At 44.0% G+C, this 23,745-nt stretch overlaps 1 protein-coding gene across 6 annotated transcripts in view; it reads right to left on the bottom strand.

The window, feature by feature from the left end:
• Positions 1–23,745, bottom strand: part of LOC311205391 (tumor protein D52-like) — a gene marked incomplete at its 5' end in the record, with an annotated part of 117,964 nt that overhangs the window by 62,074 nt on the left and 32,145 nt on the right. For 3 of the 6 annotated variants that reach the window (XM_084279798.1, XM_084279797.1, XM_084279796.1), the window contains 2 exons: positions 17,818–19,259; positions 21,439–21,487. In XM_084279798.1, the coding sequence (XP_084135924.1) occupies positions 19,143–19,259; positions 21,439–21,487 (166 nt within the window). In that variant the 3' untranslated portion in view covers positions 17,818–19,142. Of the gene's footprint in view, positions 1–3,451; positions 3,634–17,817; positions 19,260–21,438; positions 21,488–22,779; positions 22,822–23,745 lie in introns of those variants that run through there. The other 3 variants (XM_084279794.1, XM_084279795.1, XM_084279799.1) reach the window with 2 other exon arrangements.

Here is a 23,745-nt window from a genome sequence, read left to right as displayed (position 1 = left end):
AATGTGCCTTCTCCTTGGCACAAACAATAAACAGTTCTATGGATTACATGCATGTACAATATGGTGATAAGGTCACCTCTGTCAGCAAGTGAATTAACAGAAGTCTTACTGCAGTCATCAGTGTAAGCTGGTACGGATCTGAAGGCACACAGCAAATTCTACCCAGTCACTTTCAAGATTTGGTAGAAGATACTATAGCACTAATTTTACCTTTATTCTGATGATAAAAAGCAGTTACTGCCATCCAAAGAGAAGTCAGTGTCTTGTTGAAACCCTTCACACTTACCAAGCGGTTAGTGGATAAAAAGATTACATTTGTTTTGATAAGGCAAACTTTACTCTATAAATGGAAGAGCTGCTGTCTCTACTATGTAAGCAGATCAAAGCAACTGTACAAGCGAAGGCATAAGTCTTCCCACTGCTTTTTAATAAGCAGGGAGATTCAAATTCAGCAGCACCTGAATGTTATTGATGACACCTGCAGCTAGCTAAGATAGCAGTTTTCCGTGTTTATTTTAGATTCACAAGAACTTCACTAATTTCATGTTACAAATCCTAGTTAGAAATTAACCTGTTCAATTACATCCTATGATGCAGCACCTGATGACAAGCTACAAGCTGAACAACAGAACAAAAGATTGCCTGTGACTGCAGGTTTTTTCTAAGCCCAGATAAATTTCAGAAATTCCAACTCCGAAACACAATTGAGTTGGAAAAAGGTGGCCAGATTTATTTAAATGATTTATTTTCTTATACAAATATTTTTATTAAAGGTTTAGGTCCTTATAGCACTGAAATACTTAAGTCAGAGACAAATTCATGTTCTAGGACTGAACTGCAGAGAAACAGGATTTGAATCAGTCACCTACATCTCAAATGGATGGTCCAAGTCCATTAGCCATAAAGCATCAATACTTCCACTATGCCTCAATGCTGTAAATGCTGCCTTACCATGCCCTGAACTGCATTTAGTTCCCATTCCATTGAAAATGCTGGGGCTGTTAATGTCCCCTCTCCACGCCCACTCAGAAGCAGAGGGAAGTATAAACAAGCCTTATGAGGATGTGCCAAAAATATAATTGGACTAGATCATCTCAGCCCCAAGCTTCTGCTCCCAGCATTCAATGGACAACTGACTCAAGCATCTGCTCCAACTATAGGTTCCTTGGGCCTCACTTCACCCTGTACCACCACTATGTGCACTGGAAGAAAAGACATACAGCATTAGGGGAAAGATAAGAGCAGGAAGGGAATGGACAGACACTTGGCTGCCTGTGAGCTTTCTGAAGAAGATATTGCTTCCCCCAATTTATCTCGCCACCCATATATTCCAGAGCAGCGTGACAAAATGAGGTATTGACACCACACAAGGAAAACAGCAAGCGGTGGGGTAAACACTCACAAGATGAATGAATGGTAGTTAGGGATTTGAAGACAACACACAAAGTTGCCTGCTCCCTAAGCCTGGGAGGAAGCATGTGAGCAAACAGGACACAATGTGAAGAGGGCTACACTGGAAGCAAGGATGGGGCATGAGTGCGTGGGGCCTTGCAATGCTCCTTGCAATGCTCCTTGCAAAGAGACAGTTGAGAACTATGGGTCAGAATAAGAGGAGACCAACAGAGACAGTAGCACAGCGCATGTCTGCTCTGGGCTGTCTGATCAAGAAGAGGGATGGACGAAGCCTTATTTAAACAATCCAAAGCCACCTCCTGACTGCAGGCCTTGATTGTCACATGAGACTCCAAGTGTCCTGATGTTGCTCAAGCAGAAGCAAACAGATGATGACAAGCGATCCTGAGCAAGTGCCCTGGTGATATTCTTTTTGCTAGAGGTACCAGATATCCCAACTAGGGCAGGTCTTCTGCTTGGCACATTACCTGTGGGCAGGAAAGAACTGTTCAATAACATGGTGGCTGATGGCAGCCCCAGCTGCAGTGATCACTGACAGAGCTTAACCAACGAAGGAAGGTGAGAGAGGCAAGTGATAGAAGAGAGATCTGACCTTCAGGGCAGTAGACTTTGGTTTATTTGGGGTAGACAAGAAGCTGCCCTGATGTGAAAAGGTGCCTGGAAGAGGCCCTTGATCTATAATGACAAACTCCTCAATGCTCTAGAAGGGTCTTCCCCAATGTGCAAAAGTTGAGGGGACCCAGCAGAAGGCTAACTCAGCTGAACAGGGAGCTTTGGTCTGAGCTCCACCACAAAATAAAATGATTAAACACTCCTCAGGCATGCAAGAATGGGACTGGGAAAGGCAAAGCTCATCTCAGTTTCAAATTAGCAAGAGATGCAAAGATGCCAAGGAGCAAGAGACTAAGAAAATCCTTGCCTGCTGCCAAATGTGATGGGCACAAAGGACTCAGCTCATCCTGGTCCATCCATCACATTTGTTTTGAAAACCACAGACCTCTCAAAAAAGGCAACTGAGTATACAAATGCTCTGATAAAGTACTATCACGTAAGCATGTGATTATTTCTGTTGATTATTTTTTTTTAAATCATCTATTTTAGAGCTGTTTATCATAGGAATCATATTTCATGTTTTAGACACAGTGATCTTGCAGATTAATAAAGATGCTCCTCCTCTCTCAAGGAAAAAAACCAGGGAAAAGAGATGGACTAAAATATTCTAACATTATGAATTTGAAAACATGGTATTTTGTCTACATATTAAAAACTAACTGTTAAAGCAACTCAGAGATAAATTAAATAGACAAGATATCTCTGAATAGTACATAATCACAAGTTGCTAAAGATGGTTTATAAAGCTTACAAATGCTATCTCCACTAGAATTGGCTGCTTCCTTATCTTTTAGCTCTAGCTACTGCGTTTCCCAGCACAACTCTTCCAGTTCCACCACAGTTCTACTTCAGGACACATAGTGAAACTTGCCACCAAATCTATATAAAATCTTCCTCTACAACATAGAATATCTGACCACATTAGCACTGATCATCTACTAGCAATAGTTTATCATAAATAATTTGTAAACTCTCCGGTACATCCCCTCTCACATATATTTAACATAAATAGCTCCTGCCTAAGGAGGCTTACAATTTACATGGGATTGAAGTTTCAAAGTCACAAAATTCCCAAGTATTTCAATAACTATTGCTTGTTTTAACAACTGGGACAAAAACAATTTCCCCTTTCCTCAGAGACAAGTCACCCAATAACCTCCTTTGGTCATTTTAAGTTGGAAGAATGTAGACAGCAATAATGCAAACTTGCAGAGGAATCAGCATTCAAGACAACGATGCCTGAGATACACAGATCTGTTTGTGGTCATGCTTTCACTCTGCACAGTATGTTGATTTCTAGAGTTCAAACCGTAAAATTGCTGTGAGCTACCCAAGCTCAGCAGAGAAAATAGTCGAGTCCCATCAGCTAAGTGTCTGAGTGTGCCACTCACCTATGTTGCTTGCTTACTCCAAGTTTATTACTTACATTCCATCTACTTCTGGTCTCTTGCACACGCAGTGAAACTTGCCACCAAAATCTATATAAAGGTCATCATCTACAATGTGGAATATTCGACCGATGACGATTTTATCTTTGGCAGGTCCCATCTGAATTAAAGGAGAGCGTCTCAACATGGATGCAAAGGTTTCTGGTTTCTCTGAAGGAACCTGCAGACAAACAATTTCACAAAACATACTGTAAAAGGAGAAATCAAACTTGTAACATACAAAAAGGCTTTATTCACTAAGTGAAGCAAAGGTTTCACACGTCCAGTGCAGTTTTCACAAGACTTCTAAAGAGGCATCTGGTGCGATTTCTCCAACTCCAAACATTTTCCACATTAAAGGTACAACTTTCATTAATTCACTCACACAAAAAAATAACAATCTGCATCTCCTGAAAACGTTGCTAAGGTAAGTTGATTTAAAAATGCATTCCAAATATTACAAGATACTCCTGCAAGGAGCTTCTCTTGTCTCTTTACCTCCTCAGGGAAAACTAAAGCAGAATTAGTACCTTGCAGCTATTCATGCAACTATTTACTAAAGAACAATACTTAAATCTTAACTTTAAAAAAAAATAATTAAATAGTGCTTTGCCAAAGCAACAAAAGTAGAAGGTATGCACAGGACTGATCTAACACATCAAAAAACCCCTGAACCATCACTTCTTTCATTTTCACTCTACAATATCAAAGTAAATATTTTAATTCAATACCTAAATAAACAAAATACCAGTTTCTTCTCATAGAACTTTGGGAAAACAGGAGAACATAAATTATCCTGCTCTCTTTCATGGAGACATCTCTGTTCTGCCATCTGCAGAAGCTGACTATCACAGACTTCCCATCATATACAAGGCAAACATACCCACCTATATCAAAGTGAGACACAGACACTTTCCCTCATATACTAAATCTGACCACTTTTTAAGATTACTGCCTTTTAAATATAATTAGTAAGCCTTGCCTTCTTGCCAGTAATGAATGAAAGAGAAGATGCATTTTGGAAGCAATATGTACCTGAAATCTGAACGGAAATTAAGGAAATAATTTTACAGATGGGTGAATAGATTCAAAAAAAGAGAAATACTCTTTTCCCCTGCATTTAGCTGTAATTAACTGATATAATAATTACTTCATGCAGAATTTCAGACTATTTTCAAGCCAGCAGAAGAACAAAATAACCAAGCAATTAAAGTTTCAGAGATCTGTTGGCTTCAATGGCCCACTTTCCCATTCACTACTTCAAGTGGGTGCTGAAAACCCATCTACGTTTCACAGGAACGGAGAACAACGCCATCATTTTCCACTTTTACACTTGGCAACTCTTATTCTCAGGGAAGTCAAAACAAGAGGCAGTTTTGAATTCCAGCTGGAAGACACAAACAGCATGGGCTGTTCTGCCATGATGCAGCATCCCATTGGGCTGAGACCAATAGGATGAAGTTTAACATGGCCAAGTGTAGAGTGCTGCACGTGGGACATAACAACCCCATGCAGCGCTACAGGCTCAGGGGAGACTGGATGGAGAGCTGTCAGGCAGAGAAGGACCTGGGGGTGCTGGCTGACTGCAGGCTGAATATGAGTCAGTCTGTTTCAGGAATGTAGCAAACTAAAGCTATTTACTTTCTTGTTAAGGACAGTTTTCTGCTGGTCTTGTTTCCAAACGAGATCACCAAAGAACCAAGTGAGTATCAGATGAAGAAATGAGAGTGTGGGAGTGCCTACAGACAGGGATAAAAAGAAGAATATGGCACCAACATACAAACTTAGGATAGGGACTGCTACATTTCTTCCCAGAATACCGTCAGTTATCCTTCACAGACAGGCAACCTAAGAAAACTGGTCTAGGAAAATAAAAAGAAAACACCCCCTCCAAAAAAAAAAAAAAAAAATACAACCCACTCCACAACAAATAAAAAACCCCATAAACCCCACACAATAAAGAAAACCAACAAAGCAAAGCCCAAAAAGCCCACAAAGAAAGTGCCAGATGTTATCATTTGTAGGTTAACCTATACATACTCCACAGCTAAGTTCAGGTCTCGGGAAAAGAGCAGCTTTGTTTTCATATTTCCACAGGATGTGAGGAGGTTTGGATTAACTTAATGAATGCTAGAGGAATCAGACATCACACTAGATGATCCACTGCCATCAACTGAACTGCCTTTTCTTATATGTAGGTCATTGTGTGTCCCTGGCAGGATAACAAGAGATACACAGAATTCTCCCATGTGCAAAGTTGCTCGTGAAGTAACCTCTGTACACAACACAAATGCTGCCTTTACTGACAGATGTGCTCATTCCTTACTAGAACAGAGATTAAACTCGCCGAGATACAGATGCTAATGTACAAAGAAATCCTCTGCCATTCCTCACTGTGGACAGTTTTCCAAGCAGCCACCGGGAATCTGCCTGAACAATACCCAAGGTCTGCAAGTCGGCAGTGCTGCCCATTCTGGTTCCTGAAGAGGAACTTCTCAAGAGCACAAAGACCTCACTTACATATATGAGACTCCTCAAAAGAGTCCACTCATTATGGCCATCACGGATTCTTTTATGGACAGTCTAGAAATTGAGTGAGCTAAAATACAGTATTTTCTCCAGTCTTCTGCATAACCTAAATAAGATCTCATTAAACAGAAATGTGTCTCAAGCAAAGAGCTTCAATGGCATTTTGAGTACTTTCCTCTACAATTTCTAGATCTCCTCAACTGGATTCCCCACAGTAGCACTACAGAAAAACAGCAAGACAGTAAGGTAGCAGGGCAACATGCTTTATTAAGCATTCAACTTCTCTGATTATCAAGGCATTTTGGCTATGCAGTTTTGATAGATAATGCATCAGTAACACATCAAGTTGCAAAAACTGAAGAATATGACAAAATCCAGAAGCACAAAGGGCATATTCTTTTCAAGTTCCTGGTATAAAGTCTTTTTTTTCTCCTCCATCTTAAATACCTGATTGATTTTCCTTCTAATTTCTAAGTTCTGATTTTTTTTCCCAAATATTTACATGCCTTTCATTTCCTGTGCATATAGTTCAATAAAAAACTGTAGCTCTTCCAACAACAGAACGCTCTGCAAGATAATACATCTTAACCAGAGAGTGGGAAAATCCATAGATTTAAAGCCCAGTAAGATCCAAACAAAAGCAGTAGCTCCAATGGAGGAAGGTAACACATTATTTCTGGAGCAAAGCCTATGACTATACAAGCAGGGTGGTCCTATCCCACCCACTGAGCAGTATGTCTTTAAACCCCAGCTATATGGTTTATGTTTATGTTTGCTTGCAAAGGCAAGTAGCCTGCACGTTGGAATGTGAGATATGGATGAAGCATGGGGAAGTGAGATGGGAGATTGGTAATCTGACTGCTACAATTAAGGGGTGAAGGACACATTAACAACAGGGAGCATGCAAAGAATGCAACCCTCTGTAATGATCAAATTTGTTTTCCTCAGCACTGCCATCCACAGATGGAAAGATTTCTCTGTCCAGTGTTAGTTACACAAAACAACAGAATGGGAAAACTGGTTTGCAGTGCCAGGTGAGTGCAATGCCACAATAGCAAAGGTCCAACAGCTTGGAGATACTCAAAACCTGAGCAGCAAATGCCCTGAGCAACCTGAACCAAGTTTGTCCTGTTTGGAGCAAGAGGCCTGAACAAACGACCTCCTGTGTTCTCTTTCAACATATATTACTTTATTTAGCAAAGAGAGAAGAGTGGAAGCCTGTTATAAAGAACATTCAACCAAACCTCAATGCATTAAGCTCCTCTCTGACCAGGTGTGAATGATAAAGCACTAATTTCAACCAGCAACCTATAAAAAAGTTTGCTATCTACTAGCCCACTAGACCTTAACTTCCCATACCTTGTAACTACTGAAAGTGTGCAGTGTGCACCGCTGCTCAGATGTAAACCTAAATCCCAGGATTCTTCCAGAAGTTGCTGTAAGCATGACTCAGATAACAGGTCATAGGGATTGGTGCAGTTCATTTACCAAATTCCTCCCTGGAATACTTTTAATATTTTTGACTTGAATGCAACAAGCTTTCTGTAAGTCAAAACTCCTTTGCACAGAAGAGTTATCACCTTAAAGGCAACGGGACCTACCCAGATAACACACCACAAAACCTGACATTCAGCAGGTAACGGCCTTCCACCCAGCAGCAGCACAGCAAGCATGGACAACTCACCAGTTCTCCTACATTTATCAAAGCAGCAGCACTGAGCTTTTTCATCACCACAGTTTCCCTGCACACTGAAGTTTTTCCAAGGAAGAGGGGTGAAGATTAAGGAGGAGCACTGAGAGGACTGATACGTGACTACAGCAACTGAAATTTCAACACACAGGCAATTACAGCTCAAAGTAATTTCTCTGGGTGACGCCTTCTTCTTATATGTTCAGCCATTTGGCTTAATGTGAATGACATTTTATTGAGAACTTTAATGTATCTTATTCTGATCTCAGAACATAATCATGCTAATGTTAGTCCTCGTGCCTTTAACTCATCTCAGAGATGTGCAGTGCTCTGTCTCCTCTCAACCAAGCTAACTCTGAACATGTTCACAACTTTTGCCTAGCAGCAATCAGTGATTTTAGAGCCTTCTCAAAGCAAAAGCTCTGCTTCCTATATTAACAGGAAAGAAAGTCCAGAAAAAAAATATTAAGAGTTGACACCAGTACTTACTACTTAGCTACTCAAAAATACCACCAGTATTAGGCACTCTAATAAATGCCTAACCTGGATTTCTTAAAAACCAACCCAGTCTTACATCTTTCAGGCTCATTCTGCTTGACAGCTATTGCCTACCAAGACATCGTTCCCACTAAACCTGCAGAGCCCTCCAAACCTCCTGCAGTCACTGACTTCTTGTTTCCTCTTCCAAAGCAGCTCTGCACTGGGCAGAACACCCCATATGGTGCCCGCTTCTGGTCTCTACCACTCACATCTCTACTCAAAGGCCAAGCTGACACAGAATCATTCTTTTTACTATTTCAAGTCTTCTCAGTGCTGTCCCACAGCTCCCATTCATCCCAAGACATAGAAAACACCATTATGTACAGCACTAATTCCAGTATTATGGATCCTACTCCTCTGCAGAAGGCTTGTGCTTACCATTATTTTCTCAAACACCACAAGCTCTGCAGGCCAAGGGCTCACCTACTTCTTTATTATCAACAGACATGTAAACAACAAATAGGAACAAAATCTGACAAAACTTGCTGTATGCAGTACTTGGTTCTATTGTGTGGTACTGAGAGAAAGATGTCCGAGATGAAATGTCTCCAGATCATCATTTGGACTTTCAACATGATCTGAAATAAATGCAAAGACAGGAGCCATCTCTTCAGTGTGACACATCTTCTTTTCTCCATCTCCATTCTACCATTTGAAAGAGAGACATTTGCAATAAATACCAAATTACTCGTCACCCTCATATTTGCAAACAGCATTCACCTCAAGGAGTAGTAAAGAGGAGCCTGCTAACTGCTTGCTAACATACTTCATTCAGACATGAAGAATACATACCACAGACACCAGATCAATGCTCCAGTGACTAGAAGATGTACCAGGCTGTTTTAGCCTTTTTTGAAGCCTGATGTTTAACTCTGCAACATGTGCCAAGGCAAGCATTAAAATGTTGTTAAAGTCAAAAATGTTTATGGATAAAGCAGGTATGTGAAATTGTGCACAGAGTAGAAAACAGGGAGATTCTTCTTATACAGCTCTGCATAATGCAAACTAGGATACATGTTTTAGCTAGTATACAAGCAACTAAATACAACTGTCACAAGGTTCACCTACAAAGGCTCATAAGTAGCAGTACAACATCATTTCCTAAAAACAATGATTCTTCATACACTATTTTGTATCAGTTTATGTTCATCAACATCCTTCCACCAAGCTGCTGGTTTTGGTACTCATTGCAATGCTGACTGGTGAATATAGTCTAGTCCAAACCTAATTTTGTTTCTGCATACCTAATAACTTCTAATTAAAAGTATCCCAGCAGTATAAAGAACACACAATATGTATGTACATATTTGTATATATATTGGCCTAATACTAATGAGCAATGCAATATTGTGAACAAAGCACATTTTTAAAAGAGATGCAAATAACAATTAACCAAATACATGTAGCACTTGGCCAGCATAATACCATGGTGAAAACAATCTTTGTCTCTCAATTACACTTTTCAAGTAGAATCATGCAGATGGAAAAAGAAAAAAAACAAACCTCAAACAAACCAAAAACCCAAACCACAGGACTAGGATTTGTAATGCTGTGCACAACATTCCACAGGTTTTCCTGAATTGCCCTTTTAATATCAGAACTTCTCTGTTGCCGAGAAATCTCTTCCCGTGGCTGCTGAGGCGATCTGAAGCCTTTCTCTACCTGAAGATGGACATTTCTCAGACTTATCATTGAGATGCACCACGTGAACTGTTCTTCACACTCAGGGAAGGGTACAATGACTCAGAACACTTTGTAAAATGACACAGGCTCCCAGTGTGTTATTACCCGCTGCTAAATCAAATGCAGCAATACTGTTCATAAAACAAATGTCATTTTTCCCAGTTACCAGGGTAATCTCACGTGTCCCACAACAAATACTGCACTATCACAGTACACCCAAAGACAGCTGATTTATTTTTGTCAGTTATGGCTATACCTGCCCCTTATCAGAAGAGTTAAAAGCATGCTTTATTGTGCTTGAGTCTAATTTTTTTTTTAATTACATACACCAACACACACAATTAAAATTCAGAACTATACTTCCTTCTCCTGCGACTTTACGCCACTGTGCTTAGGAGGAATAGCATAAAATGAGCACATCTGGGGAGGGGACAGACGTCACAGCTACATCAAGACAATTAAGCATCTACAGCTGCTTCTACACCTCCTTTTCAAGCATCTTCATCAACCAACTGCCCATTTAAAAATACCAAAAAGCAGCAAAGCCACACTGCTAACACATGTAAGATTATAATGCTAACCAAACCACCAAGGCTTACTCAGTAAATCTTACAAATGTACAATCTCAATGCCAACTTCTCCGTGTTTGTAGTAAATGGAAGTTTTTTCCAGCTATCCTCACATTTTGATGGGATACAGAATGCAGAAACTGCAAAACAAGGCTTCCATAAAGGATTTCAAATGCAGCCTTGAGAATACACCCATGACTAGCCAGAAGCATCATTTAATAAACCACACTGAGCTAAGAATTTATTTCATAACATAAAATCGTACATAACTTGGTCACAATAAAGCTGCTTATTTTTCTTGAATTTAAGCTGCTTAATTTTCTTTAATTTAATTTCTATTTATCTGTATCTTTCTTCCAAGGATTATTTTATAGCAAAAGGCTCGGCTTTTGCCTGTGCAGCTGGACTGCTCTGACAGCACCCTGCATCATTTCTCTGACCAATTTTATGTCCGGGTCATAGTCACAGAATATACCAAGTTGGAAGGGACCCATACGGATCATCAAGTCCTCACATTTTAGGTTGCTGAAGTGGGACAGTGGCAATCCCACACAGATAGCTCCTCCATTTATCACCACCTTGCCCTTCCAGACTCCTGGAGCAGAGGACTGTGTTTCCATAGCCACAAAAGGAGAGTAACTGGGATTTCCCACAGTAACAGTGGACGTAAAAATCCTGCTGGTAACAATAATCACTAGGAAGGATATCAATTTCTATTTAACCTTTATGTTAGGGTTCCATGCACCTTCTTCCAGATATCTCACATGTAGACAGTAAGAGTAGGCAGCTGGCACGTACTTGCTTTTCTCCGTGATCCTGACAGTCCAAAGACAGTTTGAACGTTGGGATTCCACTCCAACAGCCAATCAGCCAAGGCTGACATACACCCACCATCACATACACCCACCACTCACTGACCTCCCACAATGCCAAAGCCATCACTCGCCAACCCAGAGCTATCTGAAGGAGCGAATACCAGCAGACAATGACAGTCCCTTTTCTTCCAGTACCAAGGTTTTCCTCATCCAACCAAGGAAAGAGCCGTGCAAGGTGCTCCAGGGCTTCCCACAAATTTAGGCAGCAGTGACTCAGGAGCACATCACAGTTATGCACAATTTTACTGTGCCACAACTACATCCTCCAAAGGGGCAGCATGCATTATTCCTCTGCTGTCCAACAACATCAGAAGCCCTGTCTACTTCATTTCAGAGTGTGCTGCTCCAACAAAACCCTGTCATGCAAGCACTCCTGTCACATGCAATGCTGGTCATCCAACAGTTCTGGTGCCTTGGCCAAGCGTTCACAGGCTAAGCCCGCTCCCTGGCAGAGGTCTCGAGGACAAACGAGCTCATTCCCATTAAAACAGAAACCAGCATTTTGAGCAGCTACAGCCAGGAAGATGCCAAGAAGCCTGTGACAGGGTCCTTATCGGGCAGGAAGCTGACAGCACCAGGATGTGTTCACAGCGCAATAGTTTCCAGTACTTGAACGCTGGCCAGAAGGCAATCTACCTAAAAAAGTAATCTCTGTGCTTGGCATATAGGTTTTATAAGATGCTATTACATTTGTAATCAAGCAAAAAATGTTTTAAACTTATTTATTAACACTGGAATAACATGCCATCTTCACAAAGATAACAGGTGTCCTACCTACAATTAAAAGTTGCACTAAATATAAATACGTATTTTTGTTCTCAAATAACTGTAACTTCAGTAAAACTGTCTTCTAAGTGTTAATATATCTGGAAAGACAGAAAGAAGTATTTCCCAGTAATAATTATGTTTAAAATAATTCCTTTTTTTTTTTAAATGCTTGAGTTCAAATCATCTAGTGTTATGTATTATTTTACACTGAGGCCACCAGGATACTGTGTAAGCAACAGAGATACACACCCTTTGCAAAGAATACCCATGCAGCTTTTCAGAACCTAAGTGCAACAGATTCTTTTTTAAATTAGAACTGTCACATTGTAGTATTTGATCTCTCCCCTAAGTCATAAATAGATAAGGCAACTCTCTGTATCAGCTATTAAAACAGTTTTTATTTTCTTACATAATACTGCTATTATTTTTTTTAAATAGTGACAAGAAATCTAAAATACACAGACAAGCTCCCAGAATTTCTGAATGCTTTCAGGAGAGAACCTCTGGCTGACTAAGCAAATTCAGAAACACAAGACGTTTCTGGAAGAGTAATTTCTAACCTGTGTCAGAAATCATGCTGTACCGATACCAGCCCAGTCCCTCCCATCGGAAGTTTAGAGAAAGTCGGTTGACATTTCTTCGTAAGCGCTGTCCATGCAAGGACGTTACTCGAGGAACTCCACAGGAAACCCCACCAACGGGGTGACTCTCCTGCGACATCTGGAAAGGCGCAATGCCCTCTGCCGTGCCGGGCGTGGAGGTTCACCCAACCCTGAGCAGAGGCACCCGGCGCTGGAGTTGCCTGCTTCTGAACACAGACTGTGTTTTTAAACCTTTTGAGATTTAAAATATCTTTTGACTATTTATTCCACGCTGCACAAAAATATCCAATTTATTCTTAACTACTTCACTCTTTCAATTTGTTCAGTTGCTGGTAGCACAGCTCAACAATCACTTCTCTGCCTCATTTCAACTTATCGAGGCTTCACTGTATTAACCAAAATCATCACGTCCTTCCCAAAAGGCAAGGCTTTCTGTTTGCCTAGGCAAACCTTCAACCTGCAAACAAAGGTAACACCTAAAGCCTAAAACACCTCTCCTTCTAAAAGATTTCTTTGTGCAATTCCAGAGAGGAACAGAACTTAAAATTTGCCCCTTTTTTCTTGAGTTTAAGAATGCAAAACTGGAGAGTCATAAAACTGCAGAAGGAAAAAGCAGCAAGCAGCAGCTGCCTGCTGTAGATGAGGTGAAATATCATGTGGGTTCCTCAGAATATTTTACTTAGTATCTTGGTGACTTTTTAAAAATTTTAATCAACATGAAATACCTGCAGTATGAGCTTCACCATTTGCACAGCAGTAACAGCAGGACTGTGAACTGCAGGTGAGAAACAAAACCACAAGCCCCTAAAATATTACAGACATGGCAGAAACTAGCAACAGGCACCCGTGAAGCAAGCGAGGCCAGCAGGGCGCGTTGCTCCTGCGCCCAAACACTCATGGAAGCTGCCTAGGAAAAGCTTCATCCTGCTTTTTGAATCGCTTTGGATGAGCGCACGGTGACACGCTCATTTATCAAGTTTCCTGCCATCCTTATAAAATAAACCACTGCCTACCAAGTACTGCAGCAGCAATGCAGTTTCAAAACTGAGCAAAACTCAGCTGACATAGGAAAGTAGTGCAGAAACATCATCCAACCTCTGTATTTTCTTTCCTAAAGAAACAGAAACACTAAGGACAGCAGAAGCTGGACAGCACTTTGTACCCATCTATCTACCAGGAGAGATAAGGAACACAGCTTTCCTCTGGCTGCAGCTCAGGGAAGGGATGAGGAAGGCCACATTCCTCCTGCTTGAAAGGGCAGGTCCCAGAGATGCACAGCACCCCGAAAAGGGACTGCAGCTAGAGCTACCGCACCCTCTCCTGAGGAAAGCACATTGCTCCCCTTAGAAGTGTTTTCTTCAAAGGTCTTCTAATGCTCTGAGCTTTTCCAGCAGCATCCACTGGAGCTTCCCTTGACTATCACCCTGCTCAAGGCTGCTTCAAGCTGTGGGAAATTTATTTACCAAATATCACATTTTCTACCAACCAAAAATCAGCTAAACTTGCTGAAAAGGCGATTTCAAGAAAACTATGCAGAGCCAACTGACTCCAGTGCAAGTCAGCCCCCTCTCATTTTCCTGGTGTTTCAGTATACCCTGCTTTTACTGCTAACTCATCCTCACCAAAACCCTCTCCCCCTCTCCTGTGCACTCTAAAAAGGGCAAACAGTGACCACTCATCAATCACTCTTGGGCTCACTAAGTGCTTTGCTAACCAGGCAAAGAACAGCATGAAAGTACATTCACAACAACCTTAATTCATCTCATCCTTACGCTTTTAACACCACCATGACAGCGCAAAGGAAGCTACTGGTCTTCCTCTTGTTCAAGTGGGCAGGTAATTCAGCAGTGTACAGAAATCCAGAGCTGTAGTCCAGCTCCTCACTTTTCACATTCCTCATCTGACTTCTTCATTGCATTACTTCTATTTGTGTATGTAATTCCACCTGAAAATTATGCTGTGAATACTATGCAACATTTGAGTTAGTTAAGATCCTCTTAAGGTTTGATGACTATTTCTAGATAGAAACAGAAAATACTATGTTCCTAACTTCTCAGTTCAACAGAAAGGAAAAAAAAATAAAGATACCCTCCAACAAACCCCCAAAGTGGCACTGAGTATCTTCTACAGCTAGATCAAGTGACTCCCTCCCTAAACTCTTCTGTTGACATCCCCCTGGGGTAGACAGACCTTTGACCTTTGCACAGCCAGTCTTGCTAGTGTGGATATTCACTGGAAAGCAGAATGTTACAGGTGATGCACTCATCTGGGATACCAGGTCCTGGACTCAGCAACAGAGGCAGCTCTAGTTGTACGCTGCCGGTATTAGACCAGAGATGGAATATTAATTCACAGTACTGTCGTGGTTCTGCGTGGCAGGGTTCTGATGGAGAAGGGGAGGTTGCGGGGGTGGCTTCTGCAAGAAGCAGCAAGAAGCTTCCCCTAGGCCTAAGAGAATAAATACCAGCTGCACTCAAAGCTGAACCCAGCGATGACCAAGGCCGAGCCCGTCAGTGATGATCACAGCCTCTGTGGAAAAAAAAAGCAGCTGCTTTTTGCCACCAGAGAAGGGACCCACACTGGGACCCACACTGGGCCAGTTGGTGAAGACCTGAAGCCCCAGGTGTACGGACTCATGTTGGAGAAGTTTGTGGAGGACTGTGTCCACACTGGAGCAGGGGAAGGGCGTGAGGAGTGATAGACCAACTTTGGTGGGCATCTGGCCTCTAGCTAGGGTCAAACCACCACAAGTATTTATCTCCATGTCCTACCAGGCACACTCCAAGTAATCCCAGCCTCTGATGTGCTCAAACAGAACTGGAAAGTTAGAAAAAGAAGAGTGACAAGGATGAAGAGCAGCATGGAAACACTCCACCTGAGGAAAAATAAGAAGTTATGTTTTTTGAGCCAAGAAGAGATATTCTGCAACACATTAGCACACACATTGCTTTTTTTTTTGCTTCCCAAGCCATCTGTTAATGGTCACTGTCACATCAGACATTGTGGGAAATTCAGTTTGACAAAAAACAATGAAACAGCCACAGAGAGTTATGGTTATTCACAGAATCTCTAGTTCATTTGGCCGACCACACTCATTCTTTCCTATGTTTCATTCACACACCTTTGCAGAGCAGAGACTTACAAGAAGTGTATAACCAAAGTGGTCTGGGGTGAGACCACTTGGATACAACATCAAGGATGAAGGAAACCAGCTATCACAACCTCACCACACCTCTGAGATTCTTCCCACTTGCCAGTAATGAACTAAATTTTGGACAAATCTCTTCCACCTTTCAGAAGTCAGCAGTGGTTTGCAGGGTGGTCTGTTGCTCCAGACTCTCACTTACTGCAGCCAGCCTCAACAAAGAGCAGACTGCTGCTCACTATTTACCTCTCCTTGTTTGTTTTCATGGTGCAGTAACAGCTCATGGTGGAAGAACCCACCACATAAGATACGATAGGAGCCAGCTGCCGTGCTCCTGTTGTTGAGAAGCAGGGTCTGCTCTTGTCAGATCATCTGTGCTCCAGGCTCATCAGAGTGCAGGCCTTGACAGTGACCACTGTATCCTCTCGTGAGATGAGCTTCCTGGAGAACTGGGGGTTTCCACGTTAGCCCACCCTGTCCTGCTGTCTGACACCCACACACACCCATTTCCACAGGCACCGCATTCATACCGGCCCTTGTGTTTCCGCTACGAGCTCCGGCCTGACCTGACACAACTGCTTTAACTCCAGACCCTCCCGCCCGCCTGCGAGAGCCCGCACCCGGCTGTGCCCGCGGAGCCGAACCCCGCGCTCCGCGGCTGCCCCCGCGCTCTCCAGGCCGCTGCTGTTCCTGGAAGCGCGCTGAGACACGCCGAGCGCCGCCGGGCACCGATCCGCGGGGCGAAGCGATGCGGGTGGGGACGCGCGAAAGCAGGCGGGCGGAAGGCTGCGCGCAAAGTCGGTGTTTCAAGAAGGCAAAGGGAGGCCGGCGGGGAAGCGCGCCGCCTGCCCGGCCCCGAGGCCCGCCGGCAGGCACGGAGGGGCGGGACCGCCCCCGGACACCGCCCCGGCCCGGCCCCTCCGCAGCGCCCTCACCTGCCGCGGGCTGGGGGCCGTGGTACCGGTGCCCGGCCGCTCCTCCGTCTTCTGCGGGAGGGTCCCGGCGGCCGGCGCTGCGGCCGGCCCTTCGGCCGGCGGGGCCCCGCTGCACCGCCTCACCGCCGGCAGCCGCCACAGCCGGGCCCTTGCCCGAGCGGCGGCGAGACCCCAGCTTGGCGCCGCCATGACTGTCCGCGTGGAGGACGGAGCGTGAACTCTGACCCTGCAGGCCACGCCCAGGTCACCGGCGAGCGCAAGCGCAACGCGCTCGGCTGAGGCAGGGCGGCCGCCATCTCTACTGAGGGCCGCTGGGCTGCGCTCTGCGGACGGAAGGCGTTGGCGCCACCCCGGGATGCCAGGTAGGGCCCGGCCGCGCCGGAGGCGAGGAGCCGACCCGCCAGACCGCGGCGCCCGCTCTCTTCCGCTGGGCCCCCGCTCAGGCGGCTCGCGGGGATACGGGACGGCTCAGGGAAAGGCGCCGGCTCTGTCCGGGGCAGGGGCGGACGCTCGGGGCGGCTCGAAGCCGCCGTCCTGCCGGAGGTGGGGCGAGCGGCCATCGCACCCGCAGGGCAGGGGAAGGGGCGAGCCGGGCGGCCGAGGAGTGGGCCTGGCAGGCTCCGCCCCGCCTCAGGGCGCCGCTGGGAGCGAGCCGCAGGGGCAGCAGGCCCGCAGGCGCGGAGAGGCAGCTGAACCCCAGGGAAGGGGTTACAGACCCAACCGTGCAGTAGCCGCCTGGCCGTAAACAGCAAAACCTTCCTAAGGCCGAAAGGTCTTAGCGCCGAGCTCAATTCTTCTGTACAGCACTGAAGGAAAGAGCCCCCACAAGGATCCTGTTCCAGGAGGACTCACCTGCTCTACACTCTACTGACCCTGCAGGCATCTCTAGAACCACCAAGCTCCTGGGTGGAGATTCGCCCTTGTGCAGCAGTGGACCAAGCTTAAAGCACCACTTCAGTTAGAAATACAGATTTCTTACTTAATGTAGCCTTCCACACTCACAAAACGATAGATTCCTCACATACAGGTTTTTATTAAGCTTCTCACATGTAATAAAGCATATATACTACATCTGACATGCTAACAAGGTGGCCAGGAGCCAACTTTTTTTTTCCTCTAGACAGCTGTGGCAGTTGAAGTTTTATGGATTTCACATGAATGTTTCAAAATTTGTTTCCAGTTCTAAGCATAGTGATAAAACACTTGCCAAAGGTTCTAACCATACCAACACCCTGTACCAGAAACATACAAAATACAAGAAAGTCTGAAGAACACATCAGATAAAGAGCAGTATGTAGGAGAACAGACCTTTTAAAGGAGCGATGGTGCAGTACAACACCTCTCAAAACAGAGTTACAGGATTTTAAACAGGAATATGGGTACTAGCGGTACAGCCTTGAACACATGAGGATGGTGTAGGAGATGTTTTCTATGGTCAGCCCACAGAGGAAACCACCTTTGCAGTTGAGAGCAATTTCTCCTGATGCCAAGAAAAGAAGTACTTCTGTGCTCAGGCTTACTCTTACAGTCCGTGCTTCATTAGTGTAAGTGTGACACCACCATGTGTGAATTAAGATGAATCTATTCACAACTGATCAAGACTTCAGAAGAGTATCTTACCACATGAACATCATGTGCAGAAACAAAGACGGAGAAGGTTATTGTAACAAAACCAAACCAGCACTACTGGGCATCTTGCTTCCTCTTGCGATGGTCAAAGGTTTCCTAGGTGGATAATCCACAGGCAAATCTGGAAGTTTTAGGTGTTTCATATTACTCTAACCACACCTGTTGTATAAAGAACATGCTTACAAGAGTATACTCCTACCTGTATGCAACCCTGCAGTGAATAACTTAAGCACAAGTCCTTTCTTTAGCTAGGAGTGCTCTTCCTTGCCCAGTGGCCTGTGCAGGCAACACCGAACTGAAATAATCACAAGGGAGTGAAGTAACAAGCTTCGGTTTGGCAGCAGCAGAAGATTCAGAACGATTAAGCTGGGCAGTAGTTACAGATTCCAAAGAAATTATGTATCCACAGTATATGTACAGTATAATTAACTTCTCAAAAGAGTTTTTTCATTGCTATATTTTAAAGGTTGCCTTCAAATTACAGTAAGTCCTTTAAATGCTTGAAAGGCATAAAAATTCCCCTTCCCACACAAAACCCCAAACAATCTATTTTAGTTTCAAAAATATTTTGAACCCACAAACAAGCTTGGTATCAGTTAATCTGGTAAAATAGCTACGTGCTAAATAAAAGCACATCTGGTGGAAAGAGCGCAGAGAATGTTACAAGTGTGCTTAGTTTTTGCTTGCAGCATCTGGCAGTGGGTAGCAGGACAGAGACAGGCATCTCAGTGGGTCTCCTCCTGCGTCTGTTCTGCAATAGTTTCTGTGGCACTGGCATTGGCAGCAGAGTTGAGAACTTCTCCAAAGTCTCCCCCGGCAGGTCTGCTTCCTCCAACTTTAGACTGGAACACAGAGAGCCCACCAACACAAAGTCACAGTTACTTGGCATGCCAAACACAGTAACCCAGTACCTCTGTATGAGGAGATTCAGTGACTCTTCAGCAGAGCAGCTTTTCCAGCACCGGGCTGTCTCCACAGCGCTCTAAGACAAGTCTTTAAGCAGCACACAGACAACAACGAGCAGCGGCAGATGAACAAGCACAGCAGGCTCGCTTTGACTCTGAGATACACAGCCCTGATTCCAAGGGGTCTGCCCCGGGAGCCCGGGGCGTAATACACACACGGGGATCAGACCGAACACCTCCCGACCCGACCCCTCGCCCGCCCGCACTGGGACTGCCCCGCAGCCGCGGGGTCCCGACAGTCCCCGCCACGTGGTGTGGAACCAGCCCGGGCTGACTCAGCTCACCCGGGCTGGCTGTCTGGGGGAGTTAACTCCGGGCTGGCAGGGGCAGGGCACGCACCCTCATTAGTTAGGGTTAGACACCGATACGGGTCCGCAGCCTTTCAAGGCACTTAGGCTTTGAAAGACTCGGTGTTAAAGCTCGTTCCTGTATTGCTCAAGAACCCTGACCAATTTTCGGTCCCAGCTGCAGCTCCAGAGAGCTGCACTGGAAGACAGCAGCTATTTTATTTTCTCCAGGAAATGCGTTTGCCTTTTCACTTCCCCCTACAACATACCGGGAGGGACAGCAGCAGCTTAATGCCACTTGGTTTGCAAGAGAACACCCAGGTCTCCATGCTGTCCCTTCAGTGCTTCTATGATTCTATGCTTCCCACCCAGCCCAGTGTACCCACAGGAACAATCAAGTCTGGTTCCAGTTACATGTATTGGTTATTTTTAAAACTAACTTTTTGCCTGGAGAAGCTATTGGTCATTTCTGGCAACTGAAACTTTTGTGATTAAATTTTCAACTAAGGCACAAAGACCTTGCTCATTTTATGCCAGAACAGAGAGAAACATCCCAAGCTATGCTCCTGTGTAGGATACTGGGCTGGTTCTGGCTAGGCCAGAATTAACCTCCCCACGGAGCCAACCCAGGTGAGCTGAGTTTGCCCGGGCTGTCTCCACACCATGTGACATCATCCCCCCATAAAAGGGGCTGGTTGGGGAGGGATGCTCTTGATTGCCTTCAGAGCAGACTGAGTTCGGCTAGGGTGTCTGGTCCTCATCTTATGCAGCACTGTAATTGTCAGGTCTGTCAGGTACTCTGTGTACCGGGTGTAGGTGTAATTGGTTGTCATTGTTCTCCTTTCACGGTGCTTTTGTCAGTTATCTGTCCTTATCCCAAGCCATAGAGGCTCTTTTCTTTCTCCTCTGGGAACAAGCAAGTGGTGTGTGGTGCTCAGCCACTGGTTGGGGCTAAACCACCACAGATACTAAACTTCAGGAAGGCATGGCAACAGAAGCCTATGCCATTTATGCCAGAACAGAGAGAAACATCCCAAGCTATGCTCCTGTGTAGGATACTGGGCTGGTTCTGGCTAGGCCAGAATTAACCTCCCCACGGAACCAACCCAGGTGAGCTGAGTTTGCCCGGGCTGTCTCCACACCATGTGACATCATCCCCCCATAAAAGGGGCTGGTTGGGGAGGGATGCTCTTGATTGCCTTCAGAGCAGACTGAGTTCGGCTAGGGTGTCTGGTCCTCATCTTATGCAGCACTGTAATTGTCAGGTCTGTCAGGTACTCTGTGTACCGGGTGTAGGTGTAATTGGTTGTCATTGTTCTCCTTTCACGGTGCTTTTGTCAGTTATCTGTCCTTATCCCAAGCCATAGAGGCTCTTTTCTTTCTCCTCTGGGAACAAGCAAGTGGTGTGTGGTGCTCAGCCACTGGTTGGGGCTAAACCACCACAGATACTAAACTTCAGGAAGGCATGGCAACAGAAGCCTATGCCATTTGGGATACACAGTACTAGGTATACCAGGTGTTTTTGCAGGTTAGCCAGCTGTTTTAGTCCTACCAGCTAAAAGTATCCTCCTCTAAAAGCTGCAGGAAGCCCTGTGTTTATTCTCAAATCGTTAGGCAGAGAAACCATTTCCGTAGCACTTCAAAAGACATCATCTAAGCATCTACAGCTTATCAATAACTAAAACACAGGCTAGCCAGAGTCCTGTTAAATCTTTCCTCTGCATCAACAACCCTACAATCACCAAGATGATTGTTTTAGTAATGCTTACCTTTAAGCTTTCAACTTTTTCCTCAAAGGATTTGAAAGTAGGAGAATTTCTAGAAAAAAGAAAAAACACCACAGAATTAAACACATACCTAGTTAGTCTATAAATCAGATAACAAGCAGTTGCTTTTTTCCAATCTCAACGTGAGTTTTGTGTGGGGCTCTTTCCTTGTTTTAAGGGTAGCCTAAAGATAGTTCAGATATTGATCTCCACAAGTACTACAAAACTAAAATTCAAACACACTCAAGTTGCAGCTCGTTTGTATCACTGGCAACTAAGCATTGCCTGGCTGAGCACGATAGGATCTTTCATCACAACACAGGAGAACCAGGAGGCTTGTTATTCCCAGTAAATTCTAACAGGTTTCTGGCTTAAAGGATTTGTTCAAGAAAGCTTAGCCAGCACTTCTGGTTAACCCAGAAGGTTATTGCTGAAGAAAGCCTGTCATCAGAATTTTTTCACTTGCTACAGGAAAACTAGTTTCATTTAATAGGCTACGTGTTCAGTTAACAAAACATGGTTCAAGTGGCATTTTCTGCTAACATGTCGAATTCAAGGAAGACTCCCCCTTGTCTTTTAAGTGCTGGAGACAGCTGTGACTGCAAATGGCATATGAAGAGCAAGACAGCTTGGGATTTTCAATGCTGAGGGTCAGCATATTATTTATTAGGGTCAGAAGAGTGGCTTAATGCTCCAACTAGCTGTCACTGACACTTACAAATTTGTGCAATAGCTTGCACACCTTCTCTGCCTTTACGCAGGACAGAAATGCCAGCCTTCAGTGACCAGGCCTAAGGGTTCATAGCAGACTCCAAAAAATCATTATACAAAGATAAAAGTTTTTTTTAAAAAGGCTTTAAGCTTCCCTTCCCCCTTTGCTTGGTATTTGTGTAGGTCACCCACATTTAACAGCACTCTTTCATTTGGGAAAGCACACAGTGACATATATATATATAATCTCAGACCAGACTCTCCAGAGATGGAGGCCCACAGTGCCAAGCACTCCAAGTCAGCAAGAGACTTTCTGAAACCAGAGGACTTTTCAATCTCATTATTCTAAAATAGATGCCAAGCTATTGCCATTTAAACTTGGAATCATTTAGTAGCATTACATTTCTAACAGGCAGGGAAAAGTAGTAGTTCCCCAAACAGCAGGGAAGTGCACTTGGTCACAATTCCAGATGGATGATAACTCCCACCATTAAGCAGTATAAAATTAATTTATATGTTAGTACAGGAAATCCACAACAAAGTTTGGTGGTTTGTTTTAAATCTGAAGTTCAACTGGACATAATTCCACACGTGAAAACACATAGCCCCACGGCTAGATTACGCACACCTTACCTCATAATAGGCATGCTAATTGAGTGTTGTATGGAGCGTATACTAAAAGGCAGCATTAAGAAAAAAGAAAGTGAGAAGTTAGTTTAAGTGATAGGCTGAGAGGAAATTGGCTTAGAAAGCTGACTTCTGGATAAGATTTTTAAAGTAGCCAGGTTTACACAGTCTTATATTGTAACTGCTTGGGTTTGCTTTTTAAAATTGCTTAGCCATGCACACACACCAGAGCAAAAGCTGCAACAACTTTTTTCCTTTTTAGAAAGCTTCAAGTGCCATGCTTGTTAGCACAAATTCTGCTTACTTTCAACAGTCAGTCTACTCATTAAGTTTCTCAAGCAGTGAGACACATGCTGCAATTACGGCTTTGACGAGATCAAGTAGAAAGTGAACACTCAGGAGTCTTATCAATCAACTAATCTCCCTACTGAAAGAATTATTCCTACATCCAGAAGGCTTCCATTTCAACTCAGTGTAAGATTTCCATACTCATCACCACAAGTTACCTACTCAGCAGTATCTATTATCTAGCAAGTGCAGTCACCACATATATGCAAGGCCACGTTTATGCTGGGGGCAGGGAGGAAAGTCCCTAGTCCAAACCCTGTACTGAAGTTCATGGAGGATTTCTGTAACCTGCCAGCATTGGTATATAGTTCCTGTCTGTTTAGTGAAACACACACACCTACTCCTAGATGACTGCATAGATTAAAGGAGCTCCCAAATAACTTCTAGACCACCTGGACTCTAATTTAGTTTCATATTCTAGAAAAAAAACCCTGTTTATCCTCAATACAACTTGGTCTTAAATATTTGTTTCTTGTTGAATACCATAATAGTTACTTAGAAAAACTGATGATCACGCTGTATTTGGGATGCCAGATAGTGACTGGGCTTTACATTGTCCTTCAAGAGAACACTTTCCATGCCATTGCCAGGGAGGGGGAATCTCTCATATTTGATGCACCTGCA

This window comes from Gallinula chloropus (assembly GCF_964237585.1).
Source record: "Gallinula chloropus genome assembly, chromosome: 2".
In the NCBI taxonomy this organism is placed as follows: domain Eukaryota; kingdom Metazoa; phylum Chordata; class Aves; order Gruiformes; family Rallidae; genus Gallinula; species Gallinula chloropus.
This window is presented reverse-complemented; position numbering and strand designations above follow the sequence as displayed.